The 24,012-nt window shown below is 39.0% G+C and overlaps 1 protein-coding gene across 20 annotated transcripts in view; it reads right to left on the reverse strand.

Annotated features, from left to right (window-relative positions):
* Trappc8 (trafficking protein particle complex 8) overlaps positions 1-24,012 on the reverse strand; it is a 79,215-nt gene that overhangs the window by 8,345 nt on the left and 46,858 nt on the right. For 11 of the 20 annotated variants that reach the window (XM_030250631.1, XM_011247033.3, XM_030250630.1 and 8 more), the window contains 11 exons: positions 21,563-21,757; positions 20,894-21,024; positions 20,023-20,097; positions 18,569-18,695; positions 15,973-16,127; positions 11,192-11,634; positions 9,391-9,538; positions 7,395-7,491; positions 6,055-6,123; positions 5,895-5,953; positions 2,887-3,093 (listed from right to left, as the gene is read on the reverse strand). In XM_030250631.1, the coding sequence (XP_030106491.1) occupies positions 2,887-3,093; positions 5,895-5,953; positions 6,055-6,123; positions 7,395-7,491; positions 9,391-9,538; positions 11,192-11,634; positions 15,973-16,127; positions 18,569-18,695; positions 20,023-20,097; positions 20,894-21,024; positions 21,563-21,757 (1,706 nt within the window). Of the gene's footprint in view, positions 1-2,886; positions 3,094-5,894; positions 5,954-6,054; positions 6,124-7,394; positions 7,492-9,390; positions 9,539-11,191; positions 11,635-15,972; positions 16,128-18,568; positions 18,696-20,022; positions 20,098-20,589; positions 21,025-21,562; positions 21,758-24,012 lie in introns of those variants that run through there. The other 9 variants (XM_011247030.3, NM_001379370.1, NM_001361188.1 and 6 more) reach the window with 6 other exon arrangements.

Here is a 24,012-nt window from a genome sequence, read left to right on the forward strand (position 1 = left end):
CACCTCCACAGGCCCAAGAAAGGCTGCTTTCTGAAGGTGATCTTAGTTAGAGACCAAGAAGTGACATATACACTTCTTTATTCAACTGTCAAAATGCAGGTGACTATAGGTGAGTGAAAATGGCCATGCTTTGTCAGACTGTGTAGACCAGGGTGGCCTCAAACCTGTGATTCTGTGCACTGAGTGCCAGCATTATAGGTATGTGCCAGCATGCCCACTTTAATCCATACACTTTCTTTTGGTTTTGGTCACTTTTTCCAAGATAGGGTCTCGCTGTATATCACAGATGGGAGTGGAATCTGCTATGTAGCCCAGGCTGGAATCAAACTTAAGCCTTCTGAATATTAGAACTACAGGCACATGGCACCATATCTGGCTACACTGCACATTTTAAAAAAGGCTTTCTTTCTACTAATCAATAATAGAACTCATCTACTTTAAAATATCTACTCCAACTTTCTCTTGAAGTGACGCTGTTGTAGAGAAACACGTGCCAATGGTTCTGCTTTATGATATACTATATTGCCATATTATACAACATACAGGATTTATCTGGAGTTTTGTTTTTAAATTTTATTTATTTCATGTGCATCAGTATTTTGCTAGCATGTATGTCTGTGCACTGTATGCATGACTGGTACTTGGGGAAGTCAGAAGAGAATGTTGGATGCCCTGGGATTGGAGAAATAAGCCACCATGTGGTTGCTAGGAATTAAACCTGGGTCCTCTGGAGGAACAGCCCAATGTTCTTAACTGCTGAGTCATCTCTCCAGCCCTGACTTATTTATTTTTGTTTCGTTTCTTTGTTTCTTTGTTCCTTCCTTCCTCCTTTCCCTCTCCCCCTTCCTTTCTCCTTCTTTCTTTTTCTTCCTCCCTCCCTCTCTCTCTTTTTCTTTTTTTGGTTTTCCAAGACAGGGTTTCTCTGTGTATCCCTGGCAGTCCTGGAACTCACTCTGTAGACCAGGCTGGCCTGGAACTCAGAAATCTGCCTGCCTCTGCCTCCCAAGTGCTGGGATTAAAGGCGTGCACCACCACTGCCAGGCTGACTTATTTATTTTTAATAAGTCAGATTTTCTTTAGATTCAAGAGACTGCATCAGAATGCTGCATCTTAATGCTTGAGTATGTTCCACATCTGTATTCACTAACCAGTGACAGCTTGTCGTGTGGGGTCACACTTTTGAGTATTCCTGTTCTAAGGCACAAGACAGCCCACAGCCCACTCAGCCCAGAACTCAGAAGTCAGTCTGTTGAACAGCGGCTGGGTTAACCTTACAGGAGTTCACTGACTGAGTCTTGGGACAATGTATGACATCTTTTACACAGACTTCCAGGCCAACCTGAGTTATATATGGAGACCGTGTCTCAAAACAAAACAAAACAAAACAAAACAAAACAAAACAATTTGATGCCCAAGATATGAGTTTGGTGTTGAATAGTGTTTGATTCACAGATTTTCCTGTTCCTATGCATGCTATCCCACAATTAAGATGACTTTACAGTGTTCAGTAGCTAGCTAGGTGTGGTAACACACACCTGTAATCCCAGGAGTTGGGAGGCATGGGAAGGATCAGGAGCTAAAGGCCAACCTTGATAATGTAAGATCCTGTGAGAAAAATAAAAACTGAAAACAGAAGGGGATAAGGTATCTTAAATTCTCTTTTAATTTATAGACATTTTCTCAACTCAGTGTAAATGCAGCTCCAGGTACTAACTACCACCAAGCTTTGTATCATAGTCTTTAACACATGTAACCTCTACTTTCCATCAGGATTACATATCTTCCTTTACATGTGATCAATGGGCCATTTTGGGAAAAGTAAAATTTTCTTCTCAACCAAGGTCACCGTGGACTTGACAGTTGAGTACAGATTAGAGCATGTATTACTCAAACTCTTACTTTAAGTGCATCAAGGGCCACTCAAGAGCTTACAATTTCAAGCTAATACATAACAATGCACAAGTAGTCTTTTTTTAGACATAAAACACATTTTGCGATTAAGAGGCACCTTATTTAAGCAGTGGCTCATTTGAGGTTCATGCAAAGTCAGCATGTTTACAAAAATATAAACTACTTCTAGTACCAATAAGTAAATAAGGAAAAAAGATAAAAAGGGAGAAAAGGCACACAAAAGATGGAGCACAAACAGCAACAAGTCCAGGAGACTGAGCACCCACAGACTCACAGAGCAACTTCTCTCTTGATAGTGTCTGGAATTGCTCATGACAGAAGAGTTTAACAGCACCTGCTTTCATAGACCTGTATGGCCACAATATTCTTGGTGACACAAAGAAACAACACTAACCAATAGAAGAAAACCATCTGTTCTTATTGAATTCTTTTCTTTAGACAAAAACATTCAAAAAGTCATTGTGGAGCTATTAAGTTATAAAACAGTGGGGCAGTGGTGGCACATGCCTTTAATCCCAGCACTCGGGAGACAGAGGCAGGCAGATTTCTGAGTTTGAGGCCGGCCTGGTCTACAGAGTGAGTGCCAGGACAGCCAGGGCTACACAGAGAAACCCTGTCTTGAAAAAAACCAAATAAGAAAAAAAAAAAAAGGAGGGGGGAAGAAAAAGAAAGGAGGAAGGAAGGAAGGGAGGGAGGGAGGGAGGGAGGGAGGGAGAGAGAAAGGCAGGCAGGTGTCTGTAGTAATGTACATCTTTATCCCAGAAAGATTGATTTCTGTAAATTCAAGGCCAGCCTGGTCTATATAATAAATTCTAGGCTGGCTGGCTGGCTATCCAGGCTGGGTGGGATGGTATACACCTGTATTTCCAGCACTCACAAAGCTAAAGCAAGAGTACAGAGTTTGAAGCCCACCTGCGCTAGACAGAAAGACCCAGTCTTAAACTGTAAGATGAAAAGAAGCCATAAAGGCCTTACGCTGGCCTGCTGCCCACAGTGTACCACCTTCCATAGGATGACGATGCTCAGGTCCACCTCACTGCACTTCTCAACCAGCCTCACAGCACCCTCTGTGGCTTCTCTGTGTTTCTCTGGATACGCAGAAAGCTGATCCTGTGTTTTCTTCAACTCTGAGGATAAACTTCGGTAAAAGAAATCTGCACACGGACTTGCTGAACTTATTATCTGTTGAAAGAAAAAAAATCACTTGTCTACATTAAGTGCCCCATCAAAACTTACTGTCACTCACTAATGTAATCTGCCAAAATTCTAAAACTCATATATACTCCACAGTTCATTTATTAATTTCTTGTCTGTGCAGCTGAATATGTGAAGGCCATTTAGTGCAAATTACTCAGAAGGTAATTACTTAAAGTGTTACACCAAAACAGTCTACACGCCATGATTTTCCAAGTGTCCAGGGAAGATAAAGAAAAACAATACAACTTTATACAACAAAAGTGCTTTTCATTCTATTTAATCCCTAGAAACAGATCACTGAATTGCACCAAAACTCACTTTCATTGTTTTTGTTGTTAAATAATTTTGTGCATGCGTGCGTTTTGAGGTGTCTGGCTGAATTAAGGAGAAACTTATGAGGATATTTTCTAGGAAACATGTAATGAAACAAATAGATAACCGACCAACCACAAAAACATGCATTTTTTCACCTTCTGATGAAATTTTTTTTCTGGTAAAATATCATCATCATAGTTTTCTCCTAAATCTGTAATACTTGGTGTTATTTAATCAAATACTTCAAAAAAAGGTTCCTACTGATGCTTCTAGAAATTTGAATTCTTTTAAAATAAAATTAAGAATTGACCCACCAGGTGTGGTGGCATGGGCCAATAATCCCTGCACAGGCAACTTAGCAAGCCCCTTCTAAAAGTAACAAGTGAGCTGGGATGTAGCTCAGTGGCAGAATGCTTACTTATCATAGGAATGTCCTGGGTTCAACCCCAGAATCACAAACAAAACAAAAACAAAAATAAGAAAGAAAAACAAAGGAAAAGAAATGAGGAAAGGATGTAGGTGTGAACCTGAAATAGTGCTAACTCTAACATTTAAAGTCACACATGCTCTTTAATGATTGGGCCTTTGTAGCTTTGAGACATTCATTCCTTAAACATCTGCTTTCTTAAATATTGTCACAGAAGGAAAGTCACATGAAAGCTCCAATCAGAGAAATGCAATACTTTAGACATGTACGGAAGTGTTAAAGAGCATAAAGAAGTAATTTCATAAACAGCACTGTCATTCAGGATGACAGTGTGGCTCAGTAGTCGACCTCTCCAGATGACGGCGGGGCTGGTTAAAAATGCATAGGACAGAAAGATGGTTCAATAGTAAAAGATGACCTGAAGTGGCGCACTAGAGCCCAGCAGAAAGTGACCCTTATAGAAAAGTAAAGGTCCAGAAAGGAGCAGTACAAAACTTGTAGGCCAGACAGTCTGGGAACATGGAGTGCAGCAGACACAAGGGAGAGAGCCTGTCTCAACACAGGGAAAGAGAACTGACTCCAGAAAGTGATCCTCTCTCTAAGCTCCACACCCACCATGCCACACACATGCACACAAGCAATGTATGTGATCACACACAGAACTAAATTAATTTGAACAAAATGTTAATGCATTTTGTCCAAACTAGGGGCATACCTCAGTTGGTACAGTGAGAGCCTATAATACCCAAAGCTCTGGTTCAACCTCCAGCTCTCCATGGAAAGCCAGACAGGGTAACATAGGGCTGCAACCCCACCAGGCATGGTCACATAGGTGTGGTTGTTTGAATATGCATGGTCCAGAGAGTGGCATTATTAGAAGGTGTGGCCTTGTTAGAGGAAGTGTGGGGGTGGGGGTGGGGTGAGTAAAAGCAGGAGTAGGCTTTGAGAGACGTTTTCCTAGATGCCTGGAAGCCAGTCTTCTCACGTTTGCCTTTGGAACATGAGTCTCAGCTCCTCCAGCACCAGGCCTGCCTAGATGCTGCCATGCTTCCACCTTGATGACAATGCACTGAACCTCTGAACCTGTAAGCCAGCTGCAATTAAACGTTGTCCCTTGTAAGAGTTGTCTTGGTCATGGTGTCTCTTCACAGCAATGAGACCCTAACTAATAAATACAGGGATGCAATGGTGACTTAAGTCTGCATTCCCAGCACTCAGAAAGTAGAGACTTGCAGATGACGAGTGCAAGGTCCTTGACTACATCAGGAGTTTGAAGCCAGGCTGAACTACAGGATACCGTGTCTTCAAGAAAATTTTAAAAATCATATTCTCAAACTCTACTGCAGATCATAACAGAGCTTCACAAGTGGAGAAGAACAGCCTGTATCCTAAAAACAAGTCTCTACATCTTGATATTCAAACCTAAGTTCTAAAGACGGAGCTACTACAGCTATCTCTCAGGAACGGACAACCACACAGAACCTGAGCTTCCACCACAGTCCTGATAGCATAACGGCATCGTAACAAGATCCACAATGCGTACTTAACACTGAAGAGCACTGCTTCCAGGTGACTCATGTATTATATGTTCAAGTGTTATGAAAACTTTCCAATTCTAAGACATAGACAGCCTATGCATCCAATGTTTCTAGGTCTTGGAACCATGTGATATGCCCAAAATTGAAGGTGACAGCATGAGAAAAGAATCTGAAGCTGACTTAGAAACGAGGGTTCTAGGCAATAAGCTGTACTATGGCCCCTTTCCTAAACACAACAGCTTCCTCAAGTAACTACAATTTTTCTACGATCTCAATTACTGTTCTTACTGGATATTTTCAAAAGAAGTAAGCTTTAAGTAAAGTGGTGTAGTTTATCCATATAGCATGCTTGGGTTATCTCACGGATAAAAGGTGGGTATAAAACTCAATAAGGTTCAGATACTCACTTTTCAGAGATAGCTATTAGTGATGTCACAGTTTTTTTCAAATTAGATACTTGAAAACTAAAATTTTTATATCAAATATTACTGTGCATCATTGCATACCTGTTCATTTCCAAAGATGATATCTGCAAAGGTGTATTTTTCTGAGGACTGTATACCACCTTAAAAAACACACACACACACATGAAAACAAATTAATCACATCACTGCTATAAGATATAACATGGACATTTAGGAAAGTGTGAGAGCAAAACAACTTTACCTTCTTTTTGTTTACATCTTACTGCCTTGAAGCAAAACTTTCCCTTCTCCCTACTGGCAAGCTTGGCATCTGGGAATAAAAATGTTTCTCAGGTTACATGTACAAAGTCCAATTCATATTTCAGACTCCCTGGTCATAACAGAAAGCAATTAATAATTATAAAAATGGTTTCATTTGGCTGGGTGTAGAGATGCATGCCTTTAATCTTAGTACTCAAGAGGCAGAAATAGGCGGATCTCTGAGTTTGGGGCTAGCCTACTCTACACAGTAAGTTCAAGGGATAGCCAAGACTACACACAGAGACTTGTCTCAAAAAAAAAAAAAAGATATTAACCGCTTGAAAGGTTAAAATTCAGAATCTTCGAATATACAAGCATATGTGACTCTGATTCTCTGTGTGTATGTTTGACATTTGACATTGTAAGCATAAAGTTCAAAAGGTTAGAACTTGGGGCTCTAGGGGCCCACAATCTTACCACTAGACCATATCCTTTAGTATTTTTCAGTCATTTCCTTTTGATATTTCCACATCTATAACTTATACAAATTATATAATAATTTAATAATAAATTATTTATAAAAATGTAATATATATTATTATATTTGTCATGGTGTATTTTCCACCACTGTATCTGGCCTTTAAACATGTTCTTATAGGGCCAGAGAGATGTCTCAATGGTTAAAGGTGCCTGCTACCAAGCCTGATGACCTCAGTCTAATACTGGCATCCCACATGGTGGAAGGAGACTGACTGACTCCCTTAAGTCGTCCTTTGACCTCCACATGTGTGCGGTGGAAAAATGCATGTGCACATAAGCACAGACACAAACATAAAAATAAGCAAAAAAAAAAAAAATTAAATGCTAATGTATTTTACCAGCCATGAAAGTCTGTATGAGAGGCAGCATAATTTACACTATAGCCACAATAATTTTTCTGCAGTATACATGAATATACCATGCACTCAGAATATACAGATTTTCCCATCTGTTCAATTAACTCCTGCTCTTCACACATGAGATGCCCCCACGGCTAGAGTGTTTGAATAAGTGGTCCACAGCTAGTAGTGCCTTGCTGGTGAAAGAGGTCACTGAGAGAGGGGGCCTTGAGGGCTTATGCCTAGCCCCATTTCCTATCTGTTCTCTCCGTTCCCTGAGGGTAGAGGCAATGTGAGCAACTGCCATGCTCCTGCCCACATGCCTGCACCAAAAGGATGACGATAGCCCTTCAAATTGTAGACAAAACAAACCCTTCCTCCCTTAAGTCGCTCCTTCACATATTTGGTCACAGCAACTGACACAGTTACTAATAAAACCCAGTATGAGGCTCAAGGTACAGACCTTTGTTTTCGGAGATATTCACGGACTTGTGTAGCTGCCAGTGCTTGCTACTGCTTGACACCTGCACCATGTGGAACTCCTTAACCCCCGCTTCACTCTGTCAGAAAGACACACAAAAGTCACTCAAGGGTAAGAGCACGGAGTTAAAATACTCCAATCAGATGCTACTCAAATCAATCAAAAGTAACATCAGAGTGCAGGGACAGAGTTCAATGGTGCAGAACTTGCTTCATGTATAAGGCCCCCATTTAATCCAGTACAGGAAAAAAAAAGGGGGGCGGGGGAGGAGCAAACCCCTTAGGCTTAGGGGCTGGAGAGATGGATCAATGATTAAAGAGCTCTGCTGAGCTTCCAAAAGACCTAGAGTCTGTTCCCAGCACTCAAATGGCAGCTTACAATAACCTATAGTTACATTTCCAGAGAATCCAACCTCTGGGCACTGGGCACACATGCTGTACACTTACATACAAGCAGGCGAAACATTCATACACATAAAACAAAAATAAATCTTTAGAAGCAAATATATTAAATGTAGCATGTATTTGAAATAACTCAACAGTATTTATTTCAGAAAGTTATTCAAATGCCTATCTAACATCTCTAAAGAAAGCAACATTACCCCCAAGAAACATATTAGCTACAATTCAAATCTACACATGTTATTAGAATCTACTAGTTTCTAGTAGTACTTAATAATCAAACTTATTTGAAAGCTAGGTATGGAGCTTTTAAAAAGACCACTGTTTATAGACTACACCTCAAGCTTCAGGTTTCCCTGGGTATGAGACCCTCGCTCAAAGGAGAAAAAAAATAGTTCTGTTGTGGACTTTAAATTAAAACTCTGACCTTTACTGAGTGAGGTGACAGTTCATAGCTGGCCCAGCACTCATGAGCCCTTATGTGCAATCCCTGTCATCCTATAAACCAGACTTGGTAGCCCACGCCCATCATCTCAGTGCTCAGGAGGCGGAAGCAGGGGCTACAGATTCAGTTTGAGACCAGATATCTAACAAAAAAGTATGACATTTTCTTTTATTTCTCAGGCCTTTTCTCCCGAAATATCTCATCCTCATTAAGGTGAAAAACAAACTGACAAACAAGCAATTATGCCTATAATTCTGGCACTAAGGAGGCCAACGAGTTTAGTTATTTATATTAAAACCTAGTGACATAATATAGAAGGAAGAAGGAAGAGAGGGAGGTTGGGGGTCACAGAGACAACAAAACCTAGCAAACCAGCGTGTAGCTTAGAGTGTATGTGTGTGTAGGTTTTTCAAAACAGGATTTCTGTGTAGCCTTGACTGTCCTGGAACTCTGTAGACCAGGCTGGCCTTGAACTCACAAAGATCCCCCTGCTCCCAGTATTAAAGGAATGTGCTGCCACCATCTAGCTATTGTATATATTTTTTTATGTTTTCCTAAATGAGAGATAATCTGACACTAGAAATTATCAACATTTCCTTACTCAAATAATGACCATAACCTCATAAAAATTACCAATATTTCAACAAAATAAATCTCAATGTTTCTCAAAAAGTGGTTTTACTGATTTATGAAACTAAAAGCAAGTATGGCAGACTTAATAACATTTGATAAGTATCTGAACGATCCTCTTGAGGCTCTATAAGCTTTACAATCACATCTTTTTGATATTTAGAGTACAGACAGAAATGTCTAAAGGGAATGGACTGTCAGAACACATGAGCACAGGATTATTAATTTGGAAAATGAAATCCACACAGATCCATCAACATATGCTTCATTACCTGAGACTCTATCACTGAGCACTACACCTGACATCAATGTACCATACTATTACCAGCAGATCCTTTCACAAAATCAAAGCCATCAGAGAATTTTAAGATGTGCTCAAACTAGTCCATATGTACAGTTCTAAATTCATACATATGTCAAACTGTGGAGAAAAAAAAATTTACTAAACCCTAAATATTTCTAAATAGACTTTAAAACAAAATTCATGTTTAAAATAACTTACAGTATTAGTATTTTCTACATCCACGAAGACTAGCATATTGCCGCCCCTGCCTTCTTCATCTTCAAGTGAATTACTTCTGCAGACAGTCGCTCGCACATTCAAAGACCGGCTAGTACAAATAACTGCAGTGTGTCTTAATATTCTGTGTCTGAAGATTAAAAACACAAGCAAACTGAATCTAAGATTCTCTCCTTATGTTACAAATCTCTAATTTTAAATAAAGACCAGAAACACCGTAACTTCCAGGATTCCATATAACCAGAAAAACAAAGAATACAATGAGGTAGAACTACAGTTAGACTTAAGTTCAGTTTAGTTGTTTATTCTCAGTTTGGAAGGAAACTCATAGTATTTCTGGCTCTAGGCTTTTCCCAGCTGGTCAAATTCAACCACGTCATAGTGAAAATAACCTTCACATAGCAACAATTCCATCTCTCTTAAAAGCGGTCCCAAAGATGTTCCAGAAGTGTGGTAGCACATGCCATTAAACAAGGCAAAGTTAGGAAGATCTCTAATGTTTGAGGCCAATGTGAGTTCCTGGCTAGGCAAGGCTACACAGTGAGATCCTGTCTCAAGATAAATATATAGGTCTCAAAGTTAAAAATACCAAACCAAACCACAACATTTTTTTAAAAATGTGTGTGTGCGTGCCACATGTGTACATATGAGTACCCACAGAGGACAGAAGGCGGCACCAGATCACCTAGAACTGGACTGCACACAGTTGTGAGACACCCAATTAGATGCTGAGAACCGAAGATGAGTTCTCTAGAAGAACATCAAGAGCTCTTAGCCACCGAGGCACATCTCCCCAGGTTTCAAACCTCAAGTTTTAACTTGGTATTCATAGCTGTACATTTCAAATATAATGTTTTGGTTTTTTGCCAAAGTCAGGGAGGTCTATAGTCCTGCTCTTGCCTCCCCTCTGATTACAGGCCCGTACTACCACACTAAACCCTATGACTTCTTTCCCACCATTTAGTTCCTGTTCTCTAACTGGTGAACTGTTGTGCATAGACACAGCTGATTCCTATCCACTTGGTATTCATGTTGTGAAATCTCTCCTGCCCTCTGAAGCTCCTTTCACTACCACAGCACTAAAGTTTCTCTGGCCAGAGAACTTGGCCTGTGTCTATCCTCTTAAGGAGAATTCACATTACTAAGGATCTAAAATGTACAATCACTTCAAGTATTTTCCTGTTTTTGTCCTTATACTATCTTACAACATTTAGATATTCTACAGAGTAAAAAATGTTAATTTTATAAAGATGATAGTAGCATTAGGATTGTGCTGTGCAACATGCAGGCCTGGTATTGTACCAATCAGTGAGTCTGCATTCTTTAAGTGATTGGCGTTCACTGTACGCCACTGTACATATATTTCTCATATGTGCCAAAAATCACATTCTTACAAAAGGACATGGGTATGGGAGAGAGCTTCATATACAAATGACACAGCACTTAATCTATCAAAGAATCAGGAAGCTTATAAACTAAAAACACCTAGAAATGTTGGGCTTCATATTCATTTTCTGCATTAAAAAATTTCACGTAGTTACATTTTCTACATTCTTACCTACCTAGAATTAAGTTATAATTATATATTAAGTTTATATATAAATATATTAAGTTTAGATATAGACATCATTCATAATTCGGAAGATGGTTACTTTCTAGTAATCAATGATATATAATATGTACCAAATATATAATAATTATAACAAGTGTCAAATATTTACTCTAATTTGCATATTAAGTATTAAGTAAGGATCTTACACTTTAAAAGTTTTAAATTACCCACCGTTTTTTAGGCTGCTTTTTAACACTTTCATAGTAAAATAAAAAGTTAATTTCATGGACACCCTCTTCGTCTGGCCCACGAAGCCACATTGGCAGCTGGATGGAAGCTCCGGGGAGCAGCACGGAGTCAGGAAGGGGGACAGGAATGGCCTCCAGCTGCTGTCCGGTGCCAGTTCCAAAGTCCATAGATGATGCTGTTGACACAAGTGCTGTTCCCAAGGAGGGGGAAGCTGTTACAACCGTCTTATAGGCACTGCAGTTCTCAGATGTGGAGGGGCTCAGTGGTGTTAGAGCAGCGGTATTGCCACCAAAAGTGAAGAACTCTGGACGTTTAGACACAACTTTCAGTCCAGTCAGAGGACATTTGCTGACATTGACAAACTCTACATATGCTTTTCGGATTTCTCCACAGAGGAGCCCTGTAGGAAAATGTATAAAGAACACCTGCATTGGAGGGAAAAAATATTATTACACTGTTAAAAATTCTGAACCTCTAATGAGCAACACTGTAAGAGACTGCATTTCTTTACTAAAAGAAAGTTATATCATAACTCTCCTTTGGGTCAAGCATATAGTGTTATTTTGCTACTCAAATTTTAAATTCCAAATTTCAAATATAAGAACAAGATGACTTGTCAAACGGGCATGACTGTGTATATATGGACAAGTAAGGAGTTATGTAAAATGGCTGTAAAAACTAGATAAAACTTAGACTTACAACCTTTATCACTGTCAGATTAAAAGTAGCTCACTGCACCAGTACACACCATGGCTCACTAGAGAACCACGGGTCCACACCCACAGCTCAGGCTTTTAGTAACTCAATGGGGCAACATCAGATCTAACAAACGGGGGGTTTTCAACTTGTGAATAAAAGCGAGGCATATTTCAAACTACTCAACAACCATCTTTAGAGTCATACAGTGAGCAGAAATGCTAAGAAATTACAACTAGAAACTTAATGACTTCTCAATGATTTAGCACACATGAGACAAACTGAAACTCTCAGAAAAATCTCAGCACTTACAAAAGGACTCTGACAACCCTAAGTACATATAAATGGTCAGCCCAAACACTAGTTACTTCTATGTAAAGTAAGAAGCCACCCCTACACCCTGCCCAGAATGCAGCTAGTAGTTCCAAATGCACAGGCAGTTGCAAACACAGAATGGATACGAAGTTAAAGGCCACTAAGTTCCACAAAGTTTAAGCCAATGACAGTAGAACGCAGTGAATCAGGCTTACTACGGTCAGACGCTTAGGAGTGGGACTGAGCAGCTCTGTCTTTAACCACTGTCATTCGAGACACACTTGCTCAACCTCTACACCTGAAGCTTAGGAAACATCAAGGAAGAGGGCGTAGGAAGAGACCAGGGCGTCTGCTATTAATGTTTTCTTTATATGACAAGGAAGACAGACCGGTCGACTTCCAACAATACGGTTGCCAGAACAAGACCAGTGTAATGATAGCATCAACTGATGTGAAACTGCTGATAGGGGAAGTGCCACATGGTCACACCCCAGATGAAGAGCTACAGATGCCAAAGCCCAATAAGAAACGAGCTTTCACCAGGCAGTGGTGGCACACACCTTTAATCCCAGCACTTGGGAGGCAGAGGCAGGCAGATTTCTGAGTTCAAGGCCAGCCTGGTCTACAGACTGAGTTCCAGGACAGCCAGGGATACACAGAGAAACCCTGTCTCAAAACAAACAAACAAACAAACAAACAAAAATAGGCCACACAATCCCAAGTAGTCAGTCTGGACACGTACATATGAGCAAAGCTGAATGACTCAGGTTTACACAGATACATGCATGCACCACAATAATTTAAAAAGAAATTGGGAGGGAGGACATAGAAGGAATTAGAAGGAAATGAAGAGATGTAGATGTGGGGCTCATGAATAAAGTTCTCAAAAAAGGGAAAATTATTAAATAAAGAAATACAAAAAACTTATACTTTTCTCAACTTTTGAATTTTTGCGACAGGTTTTCTCTATGTAGCCTTGGCTGTCCCAGAACTTACTCTGTAGACCAGGCTGGCCTCGGACTCAGCAGTTTGCCTGCTTCTGTCTTTTGAGTGCTGGAATTAAAGGTGTGCACTACTACCACCTGGCTAGTTATATTTTTAACAGCTTTTTTTTTTTTAAGACTTATTTTACTTATTTATATGAGTACACTGTAACTGACTTCAGACACACCAGAAGAGGGCACCAGACCCCATTACAAATGGTTGTGAGCCACCCTGTGGTTGGCGGGAATTGAACTCAGGACCTCTGGAAGAGCAGTCAGTGCTCTTAACTGCTGAGCCATCTCTCCAGCCCCTCTAACAGCTTTAATAACTAAAGAACATTTCAATTATATGGCTTAACAAGAACTGTTTACTAGTAGAACTATGTTTTGGTGACCTGTACTAATTTATTTCGAGAACTTACTATAGTGATCAGAATGACTGCTTTTGAAAGTAAGTCCTCATAAATTCTTAACTGTGTAATTCCAGACAAACATCTATGACCTATGACTTTAAAGTATAAAAGAGAGCAGACCTAACATGACATTTAAACTCTAATCTGTCTCAATTCATCTCTAGGCACTAATCTTACCTAGAGCTATAGAGAATTAATGGATTATCATTGTAAGAACTTGACAGGCTGGAATACGGATTGGGAGATCAGGGCCTTGCCATACTAAGCACAGACACACAGAGAAATAAGGAAACACTACTGAATCAAACCGGCAGCACTCAATGACAAGTAAACAGCCACATATGGTGGCCCATGTCTTTAATGCCAACACTCAAATGGCAGAAGCAGGCTGATTTCTGGCCATCTTGGTCTATATATCAAGGTTCATGGCTACATAGTAAGACCCTATCTCAACAAACAACAAAAACTAAATAAATAAGAATTTAAAAAATGTTTTCAGAGTATTAGTAAATAGCACAATGACCATTCTACTGAGAGTTCTGGGACTAGAAAAAACTTTGGTCATACTACCTTGACATTCATGTAAACATAATCCTTCAATTTAGAACACACAAATTGTTGCTTCTTTGTTCTATACTGACTTTTCTAGTCAAAACTTTTCAGTTAAATTTTATTGATTGATTGATTGTGATGCCATTGACAGGCAGGCTTAAAAAACCATGCACTTTATAGACAGAGGTGGGAAGACCAGCAGTCCCAGAATCCACAAACAGGTGGTGAGACATTCAGCAGATGAAGGTATTCTTAGCTGGAGCTCTACTCTCAAAAGCACATGGCAGGAAAGAAACAACTGTTTGTCTTCTGACTTCACACACACACATACGCATTCTAGTATATGCATCCATACATGCATGCAAATGACAGGAAGAAAAACAACAATAAATGGAAAGAATAAATGTTTTAAAGTATACACACATTAGGTAAGTAAGACCAAGCTGGCTAAATGGCAGAATGCATGCCTAGCACATGTGAGGCTCTGGGTTTGAACCCCAGCACCACAATCAACCAACCAATCAAATTTAACTGAAAAGTTTGACTAGAAGAATCAGTATAGAACAAAGAAACAATAAATAAACAGCTATATATGACTTTAAATAAGTAAAAGCTCTCAACATGGACAAGGAAACCAAATAAAGTTAAGACATGCATAAAATGGCACTTGGGCATGTATCCTTTTTTTTTTTCCCATTAAATTTTGCCCCTTTGCTTTTATATTCATTAGATCTGAGAATACATGCAGCTCAACAATGGCCTCCCCTCAATACACACCACTACCACCACCCAATCATAAGACTTGATGCCATTTTATAACTACTAATATTATATTTACAATCACAATACCTACCAACTTCCCTCCCAGGGAAACTGGAAACTAGCACAGGCAGTGTGGGGTCTTACTACGGCATTTATCAACAAAGCTCCTTGATTCTCCCATCTCTGCCCCCATTCCCTGACATAGCCCTTCCTTTTACATGCCACACCCTATTGCCTTCCCTCTTCTCATGGTCTCCTCACTAGTGGCATAGCCTGCAGACCCATTCCTCTCCACTCATATCCTATCCATATAGGTTCTAGAGATCCCTGTCTGCCTCACTCTCCAGATACTCTATAAGCATTCTCTCACATTTTTTCCATAAATTGCAAAGGGGTCATCGAGTCTAATAACCAAAGTGCTGAGTTACAAATATTTCCCAATTTCTAATAATATTTTGAAGATTACAGTTTAGAGTATGACTGTGATGGAATGCCAGTTTTCACACAGTCTTGCCCTTGTCAATAAGATCTATTTACCTAGCTTAACAATAGTTTAAAAGTGTGATTCAGGGCTGGAGAGATGGCTTAGAAGTTAAAAGCACTAACTGCTCTTCCAGAGGTCCTGAGTTCAGTTCCCAGCAACCATGTGGTGGCTCACAAGCATCTGTAATGGGATCTGATATCCACTTCTAGTGTGTCTGAAGAGAGTGACAGTATTCTCACATAATAAAATAAATAAATAAATAAATCTTTTACAAAAAGTGCAATTCAAAACCTAGCAATGCAGAGGCAGGATGCAGAGGCAGGATGCAGAGGCAGGTGGGATCTCTGTAAGTTCAAGGTCATCTAGGACTACATAGAGAGTCTCAAAACAAAGCAAGAAACTACCACTACCACTACTACCACCACCACAACCACCACAACCACCAAGATGTTATCAAGAGCAAATGTAGTATCAACAACCTCAGGCTAAAATTACATTCTGTGAAACATCATCTGGCTCTGTAATTGTTTGGCCCTGACATGGAAAGAAGTGTGATACCTCCAGCAGCGGCATCTCCTCTGTGACTATAGGATCTAAACGTCGGTCAGGACCGTACTTTACAGATGTCTTCTCTTCCTTTGTGTTGTTAAGTCGAGGGCCTTGAATTTCTAAATCCTGTCTCCCTCGTACTGACATACTCAGAGAATGTTTTCCTGCAATTAAAAAAAAGAAAAAATCAATACCCTAAAATGATATGATAGGTTTGAAGATTTATGTTAACTTGACTATATAAATACTATAGATTTTCATAAGTACCAGAAAAATTCCAGGCAATTGCTGAGTAACACACATAATCAAAGTAGCAAGTATACTTTAATTCCATGTTTAATATCATCTATGGTATGCTATTCAATGTCTCACTGTCTTGGATTTACTAGTGTTACCTAAAAGCTACTTATCATTGAACCTTTAAACCTGTTGTCTTTAAAACCAACATCTTATAAACCATAATCCTTATTCACAAAAAAAACCCAAGAACAACTTTTTTGGACTGAATGTGGATATTGGCCTTGAGAAAATATTAAATTAATACATAATACCAGTCAGCTTTTTACTTTGACTCATATCATATCATACGGCACTAATTTGATGACATATAACTCACATCTCAAAAGGCTGAACAATGAAAATTATAATACAGATAGTTTTCTTTTAACTTCTTCAGTATCTATGTGGGGTTTCACCAAAGGCTTCATAAAGTACTCACACGCACGTAAGGGCTAGGGTGAGTGCTCAAGCTATCTTCCTGAAGGCTACTCAGGGCCTTTGACTGCAAAGGTCCAGATTAGGTATATAATGTAGTGGTCCTATGAACATTCTGAATGAGAAGAATCTATATAATGTATCAAGAAAACCCTGTTTATATGATGGAACTTAGTTTAATGTTAACTCAAGGTCAAAAATTATGACCTCTAATATATCTGTTTTAGCTCTCAAATTCTTAGCTATATTTTATAGACTACCATAATTCTGTGGTATTCAATTAAGAGTTAATTATGTACCAGTGAGAAAAGAAAGTAAAACAATTCTCAATACACACTCACACTGCTTTAAAAACATAATTGCAAGACTACTTCCAAATGACCTGTCTAACAATTATCAAAACAGGAAGCAAAAATACAGTACTAAAGCTCAGAAGACCATACTCAAATATTGTGCACCTGTGTCTGCAGTTCTTTTGTTCCTACTGATTCATTCTTTCTATTTAGGTCTCTCTTACACCCAAATGGAAATGTTAGTTCCAAGTGCAAAGGTCAGAGAGTATCCAGGACAGACCTACTGTTAGCAGTCAGCTTTTATGAATGTAAAGTTCACACACAGCAATGCCAGTCAATTTTAGGTTTTTTTTTAAAGATTTGTTTATTTATTTTATATATATGAGTACACTGTAGCTGTCTTCAGATACACCAGATGGGCATCAGATCCCGTTACAGATGGTTGTGAGCAACTACGTGGCTGCTGGGAATTGAACTCAGGACCTCTGGAAGAGCAGTCAGTGCTCGTAACTGCTGAGCCATCTCTCCAGTCCCAGTTTTAATTTGTTTTAAGATCTATCAACTAACTCTGGGAACTACAGTATTTCCTTGCAAACTCCCTTCTCAGCATCTTTGCAACCTAAATTCAGACTATATATTAACTATAAGGTAATATTAGGATCTTGTAGAGTTCTCTATGTTAAAACAAACAAACAAACAAACAAACAAACAACCCACCAAGCCATGTTTAATAAAGTACACGTATCTTTACAGTTTTCTTCAAAATTTGTATATAATACTATTTAGGGACCCAAGAATATTAACTTAAAACTAACTGCTCTTCTAATATTTCAAGTGATTTCTTTTCCTGTTGTGTTTGGGTTTTGTCTTTAGTGGAGACTGGACCTGGGACTTCATGCTAGCCAAGAGCACTATCAATGAGGCACACAAACAGACCAAATTTTATTACTTTTATTTTGTGACAGTATCTAGCTAAACTGTGCAGGCTATTTTTGCAATTCTCCTGTCTTAGCCTTCCAAGTGGTTGGAATTAAAGGTGTGGACTGCCACGGGTAGCTTTGACTATTTAATATCCAATGAGAAAACAGTGGCTTTTGTATGTTGCTTTATAGAAAGGAAGTATTGAAAACAAAATATCCTAAGGTGGTTTTGTATTGGCAGGAGATATTTCAACAAATAAAATTTATTTAGTTAGAATTTACTAAATTGAGAACAGTAGCAAAAATATTAACAGTAAGGGAATAAAATCTCTTACTTTTGAACCTATGCCAGAAGGTAGAATAATCTAAATCACATATGCTTACACATGCTTAGCTGCCATTATATAACATCGCAACCTACAGCCTAACATAAAATCATATCCTTACATAATATACTATGAGACTTTTTTTCTTGGTGATAATTTTTTGTAACTTGACTACAGTTCTCAAACTAGAACTCTGTGGATGACAACATAACATGGGCAATGTCAAAAGGCTGGATGGATATGCTTGAAAGGCACATTAGACCTAGTTAGAAAAAACCTCGTTTCGTTCTTGTATTCTATGGGATGGCGTAAGTGTTACTTTTCTAACTGTTTAGCGATGCTATAGCTTTACCTGTGTGACATCCAGGAAGAGCACCAATGCCATCTACTGTCCCGGAGCCCTGAATAGTGCCAAGATTATACACAACTCCCAGAATGTGCAGCTCCCCTATGTGATGGGGAAAGAGCTTCAGTCTTGCCTATGGAAATATCGAAGTCATTCTTATTATGTTTTCATAGGATCTTAATAGCACAGTACCTCAATTTTTGAATGTTGCAAAATTAACTCATGATCTAAACTTTTAAAATGACAATTTTTTCTTATGGAAAAGTTTCTTTCTCTCTCTCTCTCTCTTTTTCCTTCCCTTCCTTCCTTCCTTCCTTCCTTTTTTTTTTTCAAATTTTATCACAGAATCTTCAGTGGCATTTCTCCCATTTAGTGAAAGTATATTTTAGGTCAGCAAATCCCAAGTGCAATGGAAGAGTCTTGCCCTGGAAAGATCACTTTCTTAATCATGGTGTATCCCTGTCAGGTTAAGTATGGAAAAACATCTTTCTTAAAAGAAGATCTACAAATTCAGTAACTGTTTTGGCTTTTTTTTTTTCTTTTCTTTTTTTCATTTTCTTTTCCTTTTCCTTTTTGGTTGTTTTGCTATTGAGCTAGGGTCTTACTATATAGCTTTGGCTAGTCTGATACTTGCTATGTAGACTAGGCTGGCCTCAAACTCATAGGGACCTACCTGCCTCTGAGTTCCAGGACTAAAGGTGTGCACCACCAAACCAGGCAAAAAAACAAATCAAAAATGATGTCTTGATCCTCAAAAATACTATTTTTTTCTTTTATAGTACTGGGACTCAAACATGAGGCATTGCACACACTAAATAAATGCCAGCCCTAAAGGAATACTTTTAATAAAAAAAAATAAACATCTGGGCTGGGCGTGGTGGCACATACTTTTAATCCCAGCACTCAAGAAGAAAGGCAGGCAAGCTCTGTGAGTTCAAGGCCAGTCTGGTCTACAGAGTGAGTTCCAGACCAGGCAAAGATATACAGTGAGCCTGTTTCAAAAAAGAAAGAATTCTGTACACCTAAGTGCCTGTACCTTTGCCATGCTAACACCGAGAAATGGTGAAAAGTTTGCCCCCGCTTCTCCAGGAACTTAACCAAAGACAAACTACTACTTTCCTATAGATTTCTTTTGACCAATTCTAGGTTTCTAGTCTTACAAAGTTCAGACTTAAAAAAGCTAGAATAAGCCAGGAGTAGTGGCACAGACCTTTATTCTTAGCACTCTGGAGGCAGAAGCAGGTCAATTTCTGTGAGTTCAAGGCCAGCCTGGACTACAAAATGAGTCTAAGACAGTCAGGGCTACACAGAGAAACCCTGTCTCCAAAAACAAAAACAAAACAAAACAAACAAAAAGCTAAAATATGCCATAGCTACAGAAATTAAGTTCATCTTTTACGCTCTGTTTTCAGTTTACAAGCTTAGAAAGGCAAAAGACAGAAAATGATTAAAACAATTACCACTTTAGATTCTTCACTGTTAATTAAGAATTCTGAAATAACTTCAGTTCCAATCATTTCAGGTTCACCTGTAACCTAGAGAACAAATTATGTATTTTTAAATAAATATACTGATGAATAAAATAACAAATTATTAACATTTTACTGGCCAAATTTACAACTTTATCAACTGAAGTTAGCACCTCCAGATGCTGTGTGTATGTTTCCCACACCCGCAGTAGAGAAAACTATGGAAGGCATCTGGTGTGTAAGTTTCATTTTGTTCAGCCTGATTTATTTAAAGCAGATAAGTGATCTATTCAAGATGCAGTCATCAAGAGGACAAAACCGGAAGAGAAGTCAAGTACTCAGAGCTAATAATGGTCAAAATCATTACTTAAAAGCTACACACAAAAATACCACAAAATACATGGCTTGCCTAACAGAGAAGAGGCCATAGATTTGACCCAAAGTTCTACCACAATTTAAATCTAAAAATTCACCATAGAATTATTGTGATAGTAAACATGGAGCCTCAACCCAACAGTGACAGTGAAACAGTCTACGAATGACCATAGAACAGGTTATACAAATAAATTAAGTGTTTATTAATGCTTTATTTGAACAACATAAATGAACAAAGCAACATGAATAGTGGAAGGAAATCCAGAACATGAGCAAAAAGCATACAAATGAAAAAAAAAATCAATGTAAAGATACACAGGCAAATGGTACTGCGGTTTTCTAAATAGCAGAAAGAGTTTTTAGTTCATGTTTTTCTGTACTCTTACATTTCAAGAATAAGCACAGGTTATACCTTAGGTTTATATCTAAGGTGAACTGAGTGGTAGCACCGGAAGTCAGGCGCGTCGTGATACCTGCAATAACTTACTCGTTCTTTCACTTTTTCAATGTCTTTCCCACTGGCATCTTTAGGCTGAAACTTCCAGAGTAATGACAAATCAGACAGCAAAAGCGGAACTTTTAAAGGGTTTCTAAAAGCCACTTCCACAGTAATTGGCTCTACAAAAGAAAAAGGCTACATTTAATAAGTTTCACAAACCCAACACTACCTCTCAACATACCTTCTGTGGGTTTTTATGGTTTGCCTAGACTGTCTTTTGTCACATACAGAACTCAGTTTTGGGAGTCACTTAGATGTCCTAATGTCATTCTCTTGGTACTTCAGCACCATGTTACAGTGTTACATAGACAGATATTAGATCCCCACTATTTGCTTCTAAATGCAGCTCAGTACATAGTAAGTTGTGTTCATGCCCAGGGCCTCCAGTAATATGGCATTTCATAAGTTATCTTGAATTTGCTTTAAGTAAAACAAAAAGCCACAAGTATTCAAGTATTGGGCTGGAGGGATGGCTCAATGGTAAAGTCACTGGCTGGTCTTATAGAGAGCCCACAGGGCAGCTCCCACCCATCTCTAAATCCAATTTCAGGATATCCACCATCCTTTTCTGCCTTCCAGGGAACAAGGCTTGCATATGGTGCACATACATGCAAGCACAACATTCATATACATAATTTTTAAGTTCAATTACATCACCTTCTACAACTGCAAGTGGAAACCTGGAGTTATCGGAGTAACTGTTCAGACAATACTGTGTAGGATAGAAACTGGATGGAATTACTCCTTTATTAGCCACAGCCACAACATGTTCCTCAAGTTCCCGCCACTGCTGGGATGACTCAGAGTCATATTCTTGATCAAGACTTATATGAGTAGCCGCTTGCTTTTCACCTTAAAACAAAAAGGAAAAGAAAACAAACTTCACATTTAAATACACATGAACTTCTGCCTCACATAAAACACATTTCAAAGAAGATCCAGACATAGCCAAATAACTATAGAGGATGCACTCTTGCAGGATTTCTAATTTTCTAATCTATAGTAACAAAAAATTACTAAAAATTCCCAGAGCCGGGTGTGGTGGCGCACGCCTTTAATCCCAGCACTCAGGAGGCAGAGGCAGGTGGATTTCTGAGTTCGAGGCCAGCCTGGTCTACAAAGTGAGTTCCAGGACAGCCAGGGTTATACAGAGAAACCCTGCCTCAGAAAAAAAAAAAAAAAAAAAATCCCAGCCCGGGGCTTCTACCCCTGCCTTGATCATTGAGTTCATGGATGAAAGACACATTCACAGCCTATATATTTTAAGTAAGTCTTAAGCAGCATAGTAGCTGGGCAGCTGCCTACCCTCCACGTTGTTAAAATCCATTTCCTATCGATAACTTATGTTCCATCTGGACTGCTCCTAGCTCCAACTGTGCAGCCCTCAGGGTCATGCTTTTTATGGCTTAGCTAACCCATGGGTGGCTTCTCCTTTCTTCCCTCTTGCAAGTTCTTCCTTTGTGCCATGGCAGCTTCTTCTTCCTCTTTCCTTCCTAGTGGTCCTCTCTGCCCCAAGCCTGCAAAACCTCAAACTCACCTATGTTTCCTCTGCCCAGCTACTAGCTGTTAGCATCTTTATTTACCAATCACAATTAACTAGAGACAGGGCCACTCAGTATCTTATGTGTAGACTCTTTTGGATAGCTAGCCTTGAGGATCCCAAATTAATTAGCATTAAAATACAAGAAACATTAGGCTAACACACTACACAGATCAACAAAATATCTACTTGCTAGTCCTAGCCTAATTGAAACTTTGCTCCTAATCCCGATACCTTTTTTTTCTCAACTCAGAAATAATGTTATTTTGCCTAACTTCTATAATTTTTACATAAAACATGTCAACATACCGAGGTTGCATAAAACATTACCTATAGATGAAAATTTTGTTTTTGATATCAGAATCTCAGGCTAGCCTTAAACTAGGTAATTAACTTAAGGATAACATGAAACTCAACTTCCTGTCTCTACCTCCAAAGTGCTGGGGTTAAAGGTATGAGCCACCACTCTTGGCTTGTATCTTCATTTCTTATTTATTCTGGTTTTTCAAGACAGGGTTCTCTGTAGCACTGGCTGTCCTGGAACTTGCTCAGTAGGCTGGCCTCGAAGAGAGGTCCACCTGCTTCTTCCTCCAGGGTGCTGGGACTAACAGCCTGTACTACTACTGCTTGTTTTTGTTTTTTAATTTGAATTTATTTATTTTATATGTCTATGGGTACTTTGTCTGCATGCTTGTGTACCATTTACACACCTGGTATCCAGGGCGACAAGAAGGCTTTAGAACCTGGAATTACAGAAGGTTATGAGCTACTATGAATTGAACTCATGTCCTCTGGAAGAGCAGCCCCATGCTTTTAACCACTGAGCTGTCTCTCCAGTCCCATTGTTTATTATCTTAGAGCTTTTCATTAAGTTACTTTATTTTTCTATTTATCTACTTATTTGTGTTAGGGAGTGTATGCTTGGCACAAACGTGGAGGTCAGAGGACAACTTTTGGGCATCAGTTCTCCACTCCCACGATGTGGCTTCTTGGGTCTGAACTCAGGTTGCCAAGCATTGATTGCACCAAGTACAAAGTTAATGCCTCTTGAGCCATCAAGTCAAATCCATATCTCAAAAAATTTTAATGTTAGCTTTCATTTCATGATCCTGATTTTTTTTTAACAGAAAGAACATTTTAGCCAACGTCACGGGCCTCTCCACACTCCCTCCAATCCTAACATTCCCATCACCTCCAATGATTTCACTTCTCCTGGTACTTGAATCTTAGCACTTTCGGGCATATCTGCATATTTCTTGTAAATTTTGTTAGAAGTATGCACATAAACAATGCATAGAATTGGTTTCTGTGTTTCAAATTTAAGCTGAAAATGATTGTTTTCACTCAACATTATGTTCCATTATCTAAAGCAAACATGTAGAAACTGTTCATTCAGGCCCTGTAGCATATGTAAATTATGTAAATACATCAAAGTTTTCTGGCTATTAAAAACAATCATGATGTAAAGTTGTGAGGCTGGAAGACTGTGTGACAGGGAGCCAGTTGTGAGGTTGAGACCAGCAGGAGTAGGGCTGCTTCCTCAGTGCTCTTGGCTTGCACGTTCCAG

Source organism: Mus musculus, chromosome 18, assembly GCF_000001635.26.
Source record: "Mus musculus strain C57BL/6J chromosome 18, GRCm38.p6 C57BL/6J".
In the NCBI taxonomy this organism is placed as follows: Eukaryota; Metazoa; Chordata; class Mammalia; order Rodentia; family Muridae; genus Mus; species Mus musculus.